This window comes from Galeopterus variegatus, unplaced genomic scaffold (assembly GCF_000696425.1).
Source record: "Galeopterus variegatus unplaced genomic scaffold, G_variegatus-3.0.2 Scaffold891, whole genome shotgun sequence".
NCBI classification, from domain to species: Eukaryota; Metazoa; Chordata; class Mammalia; order Dermoptera; family Cynocephalidae; genus Galeopterus; species Galeopterus variegatus.
The window spans coordinates 360575-372438 of record NW_007727002.1 but is presented as its reverse complement, the minus strand read 5'-3'; the positions used below and the strand labels follow the sequence as shown (position 1 = coordinate 372438).

General features: G+C 43.8%; 2 protein-coding genes across 5 annotated transcripts in view; one reads left to right on the top strand and one right to left on the bottom strand.

The window, feature by feature from the left end:
• The window catches only part of MORN4 (MORN repeat containing 4), a 14430-nt gene extending 6268 nt beyond the window's left edge, over window positions 1-8162 (top strand). Inside the window, exons 2-5 of one of the 4 annotated variants that reach the window (XM_008573231.1) lie at window positions 5884-5998; window positions 6425-6534; window positions 6797-6977; window positions 7714-8162. In XM_008573231.1, the coding sequence (XP_008571453.1) occupies window positions 5884-5998; window positions 6425-6534; window positions 6797-6945 (374 nt within the window). In that variant the 3' untranslated portion in view covers window positions 6946-6977; window positions 7714-8162. Of the gene's footprint in view, window positions 1-4236; window positions 4335-5883; window positions 5999-6424; window positions 6535-6796 lie in introns of all 4 variants that reach the window. The other 3 variants (XM_008573233.1, XM_008573232.1, XM_008573230.1) reach the window with 3 other exon arrangements.
• A 1518-nt stretch (window positions 8163-9680) lies between these two features.
• Window positions 9681-11864, bottom strand: part of HOGA1 (4-hydroxy-2-oxoglutarate aldolase 1) — a 24298-nt gene continuing 22114 nt past the window's right edge. The window contains exon 7 of the mRNA XM_008573228.1: window positions 9681-10124. Within this exon, the coding sequence (XP_008571450.1) occupies window positions 9975-10124 (150 nt within the window). The 3' untranslated portion in view covers window positions 9681-9974. The remainder of the gene's footprint in view (window positions 10125-11864) is intronic.

Sequence of the window (11864 nt, the reverse complement as noted above, 5' to 3'; positions counted from 1 at the left end):
CTGTGTAGACTGGAAAGAGTTCTCTTCTGCAGATCTGATGGAAAACTGCTTCTTTTCCTCTCATTAATGTTGTATTTGCAATAGAGTCATGTTGACCTCTGCCCAGCAAATGCTGGGTTGCTGATAAGAGGCTGTGAGCCTGAAATTGGATGCTCATCTTATAGGACATTGATAGGACAGAGATGGCACAACAGGTACCAGCATCACCTCTCTGAGAAAATAGCCCCTAGAGGTGTGAGGGGCTTTAGTACAAGAAAAAAATGGTCTTTGTCTCAGGATGGTCTTTTCCTTATGAGAGGTGCTGAGCACAGAGTTCCCTAGTGATAACTGGAGAAGTGAGAAAATCCCCTAGGAGTGACTCCCAAACATTCTAGAAGGGACTCCACAAAGCTGGCCTTCGTAATGGGGCTAGACATTAATGTTTCTCCATGTTTGAGTGAGAGCTCAGGGATTCTCAGAACTCGTCTGTCCTCATGTCTGAAACTAGAACTTTAGGACGGGGCCAGGGCCTAGAAGATGTGACTAAACTCTGTTCTGGTCACATGTTCACATCAAACCATTTCCAGGCTTTCGGTATCTGTATAAAAAATCATTATGACATAAAGCCAAAACTAAAATATGCTATAGGGTGTTGATAAAGAACAGATGGGTGGCAACTGTAGTTTGTTTGCCTCTACTTAGTACTTACCTCAGTCAAAACTGCTGAATTTTTGTATTTCAGAATGTTATTTGAATTATGTTAGTAGCATTTTTATACTCTGCAAAGACTTTAAAGAAATTTCCATTACAGTTAGTGAGTTTAGTGTCTCTTTTGGAAGGAGGAAAAGAAACTAACATTTAGTTGACAGGATAAAGAACAGATGGGTGGCAACTGTAGTTTGTTTGCCTCTACTTAGTACTTACCTCAGTCAAAACTGCTGAATTTTTGTATTTCAGAATGTTATTTGAATTATGTTAGTAGCATTTTTATACTCTGCAAAGACTTTAAAGAAATTTCCATTACAGCTAGTGAGTTTAGTGTCTCTTTTGGAAGGAGGAAAAGAAACTAACATTTAGTTGACAGGGCCATGCAGTGTTCTAAGTACTTTCATGTATGTTATTTAATTAAACCTACCTGCCAACTCTGTGAAACAGGTATATTATCTCCACTTTATACATGAGGAGACAGAGGATTTAGAGATGTTTAAGTAATTTGCCCATGGTTACACAGTGAACTAGGATTTGAACTCAGGTCTTTCTGCTATCAGGGTCCACAACACCACTCTGTTATACTGGAAGGCAGGATAAGATAGCTTAGTATGAGTTAGTGTTTAAGAGCGTGAACCCTAGAGGCCACCTGCCAGGTTTCTGAGTCTAACTTCCACATACTAGTTGGGTTACCTGAGTTAATTTAACTTATCCTCTCTGTACCTCAGTTTCCTCATCTGTAAAGTGGAAATAATAATACCTACCTTGTAAAGTTGTGAGGTAGAATTAGATAATGTATTTAAAAAGCCTGGCACACAATAAGTAGTTAATAATTATTAGTTCCTGTTATAAAGGTATTTCCAATAGCTTCTCTAGCCTTAGCTCAGTTGATTGTAGAGGGTTGTGCCACCTGAATTGGGGTGTAAATAACTCAGCACTGCCCACCACCACAATTTAGAGAAAACAAACTTAATGTATGTGTTATTTTAACTCAACATTTCAAGCATTATTTTTGTGTGCAATATATAAGACCCATCTTGTGCTGTGGAGCTGTGGAAACTACTCTTTGGAACTCCATCTTAATTTTCCATAATGAAGGCATCAATACAACCCTTAATCTTGGGTGTGGTTTTGGCTTCTCTGGAACCTAAAGGAAAAGGAAGCTAGTCACTGGCATCAGGCCCATAGGGACTTAAGAATCCCCTCTTGTTTTGTCCGCCAGGTCTGGCCCCAGTGCCTGAAGAAAAGGTGCACTTGTCCTGTTGGCAGTCAGGTGCCTGAGGATCAGACTCTAGGTTAATTATTAATCATAGGTGACCTTTCAATGGTGATTTATAGTTCAGAGAGCTTTTAAACACAGTATTTCCATTTAGTGGAGTATAGTCCACAAGCTTTAAGTAAGAATCTAAAGATAAGCTTGTTAAATGTGCAGATTCCCAAGTTCCAACTGCACAGAATCTGATTCAGTAGGTCTGAGTTTGGGCCTAGGAATCTGCATTGTCATCACTTGAGAAAACATTGTATTGCTTAGATCTTGAAAAGATAAAGGGGTGGGGGCCGGCCCGTGGCTCACTTGGTAGAGTGCGGTGCTTATAACACCAAGGCCCCGGGTTCGGATCCCATATAGGGATGGCCGGTTCGCTCACTGGCTGAGCGTGGTGCTGACAACACCAAGTCAAGGGTTAAGATCCCCTTACCGGTCATCTTTTAAAAAAAAAAAAAAAAAAAGATAAAGGGGTGAATAAAAAGAATTAGGGACTGCATTTTTTTTTTTTTTTTAGTATGTGAAATTATTCTATTTGTCTCTGTTTATATTTAATGATATTTTGGGTATCTTAACTCCCTTCTTACAGGATATCCTTGAATACAACATTCTTTTATCACTTGTATGAAGCCATTTCTAGCCAGTCCCTAAATGTTACTGGGGGTTTTTTTCCCCTAAGATGTATCTGTTATAGTCATTCCTCCTGCTCCCTTTATACTGTTATCCCCACTGGACCACCCACTCATACCTGGATATATCAGTTAGCTTTTGCTGAGTAATAAAACACCACTCCCAAAACACAGTGGCTTGAAATAACAACCATTTATTTCTCCAGTGATTCTGTGAGTCACTAGTTTGGGGCTGGGCTCAGAAGGGCAGCCCTTCTGGTCTTGCCTGAGCTCATTCATGCATCTGTGGTCAGCTGGGACAGCTGTTCCACGTGGCCTCTCATCATCCAGTAGACTAGTCTAGGTTAGTTATTCCCATGGGGGCAGAACTTAACAGAACAGGTCTAAGTGAAGCAAAAGGGCAAGCCCAATGCACAGGTGCTTTTCACACTTCTGCTATCTCACTTTTACTAACATCCCGTTAGTCAGAGCAACTTGTGTAGCCAACCCAGCAGGTGAAAGAATACTTTTTTTTTCGGTGGCTGGCCAGTACTAGTGGAGGAATAAATAAACTCTGCTTCTTAATGGGAGGGTCTGCTATGTCACGTTGCAAGGGCATAAACAGAGGGAGAATCGTTGTGCCCATTTTTACAATCCACTGAATTATCACACTCCTTGCTTGCTAGCTTTTCCGGCTATAGACTTTTGCTGCTCCAACCCGTCCTGCTCCCTGCTTCCACATTTATTTTCCTTAAACACTGCTTTCGTTATATCTCATCCCTGTTCACAAACCCCCCAGAGACATCCTCTTTTTCCCACCTTATCTGCTATAAACTACTCCGCCTAGCTTTCAAATGTCTGCCTGAGCTATCCTGACCTAAAAGCAGAGGCTGTGGTATAGAGAAAAAGGACTAGCTGTAGACAGGGCAGAATTAAGATTTTGGTTGAGTGCACCTAGACATTTATTTCCTATTACTCCCTAAATAAACCCTCAAACTGTATTACTATGAACTTCTTAGTTTCCCATGGAACATCCCATGTTTACATCACTCTTTGTGCTTTCATGCCCCATGTCCTTTCAATCTGGAATTGTCCTTTGCTTTCTTTCCTACTTGTTTTAAATTCTATCCATTTCCTGTCTTTGTTAATCTCTGCCATCCAAGTTGGCACTTAATTACATTATCTCTGGTATAATTCAGTGTTTCAATTGTTAGTTTTATCAACTAAATTATAAATTCATTGAGGGAAGAGACTGTATTTTATACATCAACTAAGCACATAGTAGGTATTGAGTAAATATTTGTAAGTTAATCCTCCATCTCATCCCAGATCATAAAAAATAGGAACTGGCTAAAAACTTTTAAGACAAGTAGAGGGATAAGAGTTCTTGGGCAGAGGTAGTGGTGTGGTGGTGGTGGTGGTTGGAGAGATAGGTGTTTTTGTTAAGGGCACCCAAGGTAGTATGTACTCACCAGGCGGATAACCTTTGGAATGTATCTACAAAATTGGTTTGCAGTCCTTCCCATGACACTAGTGGTGGTTGGAGAGATAGGTGTTTTTGTTAAGGGCACCCAAGGTAGTATGTACTCACCAGGTGGATAACCTTTGGAATGTATCTACAAAATTGGTTTGCAGTCCTTCCCATGACACTAGTTCTCTTTTGCTTATGTCCTGCAGTTTTCATCATTTTCTTCTGGAAGGCATCACCATGACCCTGACAAAAGGTTCCTTCACCTACTCCAGTGGGGAGGAATATCGTGGTGAATGGAAGGAGGGTGAGAAGGACCCCTGAGGAGTATCCAGTGATAAATACTTCATTTGACTGAAGGACAAATATATCAGGCTATAGAGGCCACTTTATGGATCTTCATTTCCACCTCCAGGGTTTAGTTCCGTATAGTGCCTTTTCTTTATTCTACTTTAGGATTATATAAAGGAACTAGAAAATGGTATTGTTAATCCAACCTCCAGAAATGAGTTAAATCTTTCCACTTCTGAATTTTCAGTGTTTTAATATCCTTTCATCCTTTAGTGGTATTCTTTGGGAATTTTTTAAATAAATGCTAATGTACCCAGCAGAGTAGAATGAATTACTTTAAATGCCCATAAATTAGAGCATACAGAATTGATTGTAATTACTTGGTTCTAGTGAATCTTAAGAAATTAAGGAAGATCTGGAAATTAGGGCAGACACTCAAGAGCAAATGGCATTTATTGCCTTGAATTTCCTGTGACAGCTCATTACATTTGAAATTATCTGTTCATAGGAATAGTAAAATTCTTCAGTGCCTGAGACTATACAGGAAGCAGTTTAATGATTTTCAATTTGGAAACAGTCTGGCCATTGTAAAGTCTCATGGGTCCAGTCCTAGCAAGCCAGGAACTGCCCCGAGAAGAGTGGACTTTCTACACTTGTGCGGGTGAAGGGCAGTCATGCTGTCACCAGACATGTGCCTCATTCTTTTCACATTAGATCCTTGCAGCTAATAAATTCTTGAGCCTTGAGAAATTATGCAGATGTGATGTGACTTTGTCTGCTTCCATCCCAAGCCTTTTCTTCTGCCTCCCAAATACCTGCTGTCTTTAATATGGCCTTTTAGAGGAGAGACTTCCTTAGGCTGTGCCTGGCAGTCTCTGTCCACCAAAAGGACTCCCTCATGCTCTGTTTGAAGGGCATGATTGCTCCCCCATCATCTTGCTCTGTTTTCTAGTCAGTTTCATGGGTAAGCACAGCACTATTGACATAACAAAGCTCAAACCAGTGCTGCCAGTCAGGCTGTTAGGGTGGTCCAGTAGCTTCATGGTGCTAAACGGTACTTTTTTCTCAGAGGGGCAACATAGGCAAATGTGGAGGGCTCTGAGTCAGGCTGCCTGCTGCTTTTGCATTCTTGCTCTATCACTTAGAGCTCTGTGATCTTGAGTAAGTTATTTAGCTTCTCCTTGCCTTGATTTCCCCATATGTTAAATGGGAATGACAATGTGCCTACCTCATAAGGTTGTCATGAGAATTAAATAAGGTGATAAATACAAAGTGCTTAGAAGAGAGGCTGGTGCATATAAATGTTAACCTTTGTTACTTTTAAGTGTTCTCTTATCACTTATACTTAGAGAGACCTCCAGATCTGATGGTTGTGACTTAAGATGGGAAAGAGCCAGGCTTTCCAGATGCCTGACTCTGGTTAATAGTTCTCTGCCCTGCTAATGTCACTGCTTCTCTTCTTTCCTTTGTGGGTAGAGTGATGGAAGGTAAGGATGCTAGATGAGTGAGAAAGGACCCTGAAGCTGTCCCATTCCAACTTAACACCTGTCCTTCTCTTTGCTTAGGCCGCAGACATGGTTTCGGTCAACTGATGTTTGCAGATGGTGGCACCTACTTGGGACATTTTGAGAATGGGCTCTTCAATGGCTTCGGGGTACTAACCTTCTCAGATGGCTCAAGGTGGGTATTAGGTCATTTTCTCAGCCTTAAATTAGGGAGGCTCTTGTATAGAAATGGAACATTGGTAAATATCTGGTCAACCCTGAGTTTGTCCCAAGCCCTCCAGAAAATAGGCAAGAAGTAAGCAGTTCTTACAGTGGTTGTTTTTAAAGAGATATAAAATTTGAAATGTCAAGGAGGTGAGTGACTGTCCACCCACCTCCACTCATTTCTTTCCTTGAGATTAGGGCCTAATCTCATACATACTCTCTGACCTGTCTCTGCTGGTTGGGAATGGAGTGGGTGGAGGTGGGGTGAGCTCTGAGACAAGTGGAATCAGCTTTGCTCCTTGGCATTATTAAATAACACAGATGAGCATCTGCTTGACCCAGTTAGCTTGTACAGCTAACTTCACCACTAATGGCTAACATCCTGGTGTTTCTGCAGGTATGAGGGGGAGTTTGCCCATGGCAAGTTTAATGGCGTTGGAGTCTTCATTCGACATGACAACATGACCTATGAGGGGGAATTTAAAAACGGCAGAGTAGATGGTTTTGGTAAGTTATAGCCCAGTGGGATGGGTGACTTATATGAGCATAAAATGGGTAGAAATATACCTTTTTAATTTTAATTCTTCTGTAGATGGCCAACAATCCATAGTGATCATGCCCTAATGCCTATCCATTGATCTCACCAATAGAGTACCCCTGGGTAGAGCTATGAGTTTTTCTCTTCTTTGGCCACTATGTATCAAGCTGATCTCTGAGACCTGATCTCTGAGCCACTGTCACCCCCATGTTTTTTCTGTCCTCCTCAAAGGCCTGCTGACTTTCCCTGATGGTTCTCATGGAATACCCCGCAATGAAGGCCTATTTGAGAACAACAAGTTACTGCGGCGTGAGAAGTGTTCTGCGGTCGTCCAGCGGGCCCAGAGTGCCTCTAAGTCAGCCAGAAATCTCACTGCCTGATGGGGCACTGGGCACCAGCTGACAAGTGCTGGGTAAAGTTGATGCCCCGGTTATTCACTTGGGTGAACAAATGAACCAGATCTAAGATGAGATGAGAACCACTGTGGACCAGAGCCTTGTGAGGTGCCCCATCACCTGCCAATCAGGAATCTTATCACAGAAAAGTGCTGAGGCTTCTGGCCCACAGAGCGTGCAGCAGTTGTTAGCAGTTCTCTTTCCCTGGCCCTTGTGTGCTAGAGGGCAGAGAAGCCGCCTTTTCTGACTTGTTGGTGCTCTCTGTTCCTAAGATCTTGGTTTACCCGGTGCAGACCTGCTACGGCTTTCTACTTTATTTTCTGCCAAGTGATATAGAATCTCTTCATTCTGCCTACATTTGGGACAGATGATCGCAGCCCCAAGTTACGGCCAGTGCTTTGTGCCACCTTGGAGATATAAGGAAAAAGGTAGGGGTGGCTTAGACAATACAGTAGCCCTGTGAAAGTCAAGGCCAGAGCTCTTCTGTATGTTACCGCCTCATTCCCTGCTGGGTGGAATCATGGCTTCAGGCTTCCACTTTGATCAGACTGGTATTCATCTCTGCTTATCCCCCGTGAAGGATTCAGTAAGAGTGCTATTTCCTTCTCCCTTCCTTAACTGAGTTATAGCAGATAATCCCCACTTGTGCCTCTCTCCTTCCTTAGACTTCAGACAGGATCCTTTTCTGGGATAGTCAAGAAAGAAACTGATATAAACAATAATCTTATAACTTGTATTCATTTCTTACTCCAGGGCAAAGGGCAGACATATCCAGGCCACTTGAGGCCCTGGCATGGAGTGAACTGAATCCTTAGGGGTGGTTTGGACTGACACAGTTCTTTCTCGGTGGACCAGATCAGACTCACCTCAACCCCTTGGGGTTTTGATAGAATTGTATCTATCCTAAGACTGCAGTGAACTAAAAGTCTCTGTGTTGGGTTCCCTCTAACTCTTCTACCGTGAGCCTTGGCCGTGAAGCCTGCAGTCAGATCTTGACTGATAGGATCCCTGCACAGTTTCTCACGGAGGCCTCCAGGTACCCGGTGACCCAAACATGCCCCCCGCAACCCTCTTTCCTCACACTGAATGTCTCTTTAACAGCAGATTGTGGTGGAAATTATAGCCGTGTGCCTCTATTTATTCTCTGAATTGTACTGTAGAAACAAGTGTTTATGAAGAATAAACAAATCACCAGAACTGCCTCTACTTAGTTTGCCTGAATTTCTTGTCCCACATCCTCATGAATATCAACCCATTTGCTGTTTCTCAAAGTTAATTAGGGGCTTGGTACTGTGTCCTTTACTATATAATATCATCTAATTCTCAAAACCTCTGCAGAGTAGGAGGTATGAACATTTTTTTTTTTTTTAAATCACACAGGCTCAGGTTACCCAAACTAGTAAGTGGCAGAGCTGATGGAATTTGTATCACAGTCTTTCTGATTCCAACTCTCTTTCCACTGGACTCCTCTCACCCTGACTATCAGAGTGCCCAAGTCCTGACACCAATTATTGCCAGACCTGCTTGGTTGTCTTAGGCAAGTCAGCTTCTGCTTGGGTTTCCCTCTCTCTGCAAGGAGCAGAGTGGTGGGACACTCACCTGCCATGCTACCCTTTCACATGTGTGATCTCATTCAGTCCTCACCACAGCCCTGGGAGGAAAGTGCTGTTGTTGTTATCCCTGTTACAGATGAGGCTTGGGCAAGTTAAGTAGTTTCCCCAAGGTCCTGTAAACAGTAACAGGCAGATCCCAGGACTTAAACCCAGCCTGTTTAAGCCCAGAGGCTGAGCTCATAACCAGGACACTGGCCTGCTTCCAGTGACAGCTAGGGGTGCTGTCTTTCCCCCAGCCCTAAACCTGATTCTCCTGTGAGCCCAGCTCCTTGGAAGTTGCCTGTGAGAGGAGACTAGGGGCTAAGCCCTAAGCTTTAGTGTCATCCAGATGCCCAGTGTCAGTTGAAAACTGACATCTTTTATATTCTCTCTTCTAGCCTCTGCTCTAAACGAGGATCTATTTACCTCATTTACCTCTCTTTTTAACCTTACACTTCCTTTTTTTTTCTTTTTTTTTGGTGGCTGGCCAGCACAGGAATCTGAACCCTTGACCTTGGTGTTATAACACCATGCTCTAACCAACCAAGCTAACCAGCCAGCCCTTAACTTTCTTTTTTTTAATTTATTTTTTATTGCAACATAGTAGATTGTACATATCTGTGGGATACAGCACTGAATATCAATACCTGTGTACAATATGTGATGTTCAAATCAGCATAATTAGTATAGTCCACATTATACAATGTAATGGATTTTCGTGGCCTTTTACCTGTTGCTTTGCCCCCCACGGATTTGTCACCCCACTTCCCCTGGGTGACAGAGCCGCAAAGGATTACCCAAAACTCATCTATTCTGAGCAGTGAGAGACCCTGAAATGGTTAATCTCCCCCAGAACCCTCAAGGGAGAGGCATCCCTTCCTTGGGAAATTAACCCCGAATTGGGGTTCTCTTCCTGCATTTATTTTTCAGACCAGGAAGTTACAGGAAGAGAACATAGGTGGGGTTATAGTTTAACAATATAGGTTGGTAACTTTCAGTAAAACTAGTCAGGTGATATTCCATTAGACAATTAAGTGATCCACCAACAAAAGCTTGATCTAGTAAACATTCCCTTCTGACAGCAATTTCTCGCAAATTTTCTTACTGTGGTCAATTGCCCACCCTCCCCCGCTCTTCCCTCTGGCTCCTGGTTCATGTGCCTTGGGGCATCAGAAAGCATCCATAGGAGAGATACAGGTAAGAAATTGCTCCTTCCCAGTAGGAAGGGCTCTAGAGACTCAGAGTTTAGTATCCAAATGGGATAAGTCACGGGGCTATGAGAATAGGAGTTGTGCCTGGAAGCGCCTGGTGAAAGACAACCTCGAGGACTGAAGGGAAAGAAGCCTGTAACCCCCAAGCCCCCCATGCCCCCTCTGCAGGAGGCTGAGATGGGCTCAGCCCAGGAGTGTCCCCTGCTTGCCCTCAGAGCCAGCCATTGCTGGTGAAATCCATGTGCAGTGCCTCCTCCTCGGCGGGGCTCAGCTCCTGCAAGGGGGCACGGCAGGGGCCTCCGTAGTAGCCAAACCAGTCCATGGTTTTCTTCAGCCCTGGAATCCCGAAGCTCCGGGTCACCTGAGGAGCAAGGCCTGTTAGAAGACACTGGGGAACCCCCTGCATACACATTTCTGGGACCCAGACATCCGTCACTTTAAAAAAATTGGGGTTCCCACCCTCTTTTCCCAGTAATGTAACTCTACCAAATCTGTGACACCTGCAGTAGGTTGGGACTCCAGATTTAGAGACCAGAAAGCAGGTCAGTAATAACAATATGCAAAATCCTCAGATTGAGGAAGAAAAGTGCCTCCTTTAGTCTTAGGAGAAAAATCCACCCCAACAAGGAGAGTGGCATTCAGTCCTCAAGCTGGGATAGGAGAGGGCAGCAAGGCTGTGGATCTGGGCACTAGATCATCACCAATCTGCTTCGCAGATCCGTGGAATCTGACCCAGGGCACCCAGGCCTGGGAATTCAAGTAGGGGAAGGGTCTTTAACAGCCTCAGGCACAGCCCAGACCCCTTGCATCAGGTTTCCTCCACCCGTAGCTCCTCCCCAACTCTAACACTAAATGCTCCCACAGGAAAAACTGCATCATTGCCCAAAGACGTTCCATTGTGTAACTGTGTGTCATTTACTTGTCTCTGAGTAAGTTTTGAGGAGGCTGGACAACATGATCTCTAAAGCTTTTTCCATTATAATGGGAGACTGGGCTATTGTCATAATTTAAAATCACACATGAAATTTTACAGAATAAATGAAGCATCAAGTTTCTTTGCTTTGGGTAAAACAACTGGTTATTTCATTATGATCAGAAGTTTTAGATGAATCTGATACCTAAAAACTAGGAAAGTAATCATTATTTAATAAAGTTTAATTTGGAGGGAAGGTAAAACCTTAGAAATACGGATTTCGTGAAAAGTAAAAATCATGAGGTTGGTTGGGGTAAAAAGGTTGGGAACCATCGATAAATGATTGACTAGTTACTATTCACCACTAGAGGCCAGTAGGCTTTAGCAGACATGGAATTTTTTCTTCGAATGGGTGGTAAGCCACCCTCCTTTCCAGGCCTACCCCACCCATGATGTTCTAGTAGCTGGCATTTTTACCCAAAACCAGAGTAGTTGGGAAAGACCTAGGGTGGAGGATGGAAACAAGAGGTACCTAGAGAAAAGCTTGCTCCTACCATGGGTTTCTGCCCACTCTTCAGACCCTGAGAAGGGATCGAATGCTTTGGTGGTAAAGACCACAGAAAGTTCTAAATATAGCTGGGGGCAGGAGGCAGTCCGGGTGGAAATGTGGAGGAAGAACATCGTGTTCAACCAGGGCAGGGCAATAGAGTGACATCAAGCTACTCCTGGGGTGTCTGAGCCTACAGCCCAGGCAGCAGAAAGGTGTTCCAGGCATTTCTGAGTGTGTGCCCAGAGCTGGCACATGAGAGGGCATGGAATGGGGGGGGCAGATGACACGCACACAGCTAGGATGGCAGCTAGGAATCCTCTTTTCCAAGGGGCAGCCCAAATTGCTTCATCTGTAAAATGAAGCGATAATAACACCTACCCATAAAGATGTCCCCAAGGGTCAGATGAGAAAATCACTGCTAATATTAGACCAGTCCCGAAGAGCCCCGAAAGCTCCTCCTTTTCCTGTCTTGGTAGTACGAAAGTTCTAGGACCTTCTCTTTCACAGGTAGATGGGAGTGGGAGAGCAGAGGCCCCACCACAGTGGAATGTCCAGTATGTACAGGGCAGCCTGGTTCTAGGGCTGGCCTGTGGCTCACTCGGGAGAGTGTGGTGCTGATAACACCAAGGCCACAGGTT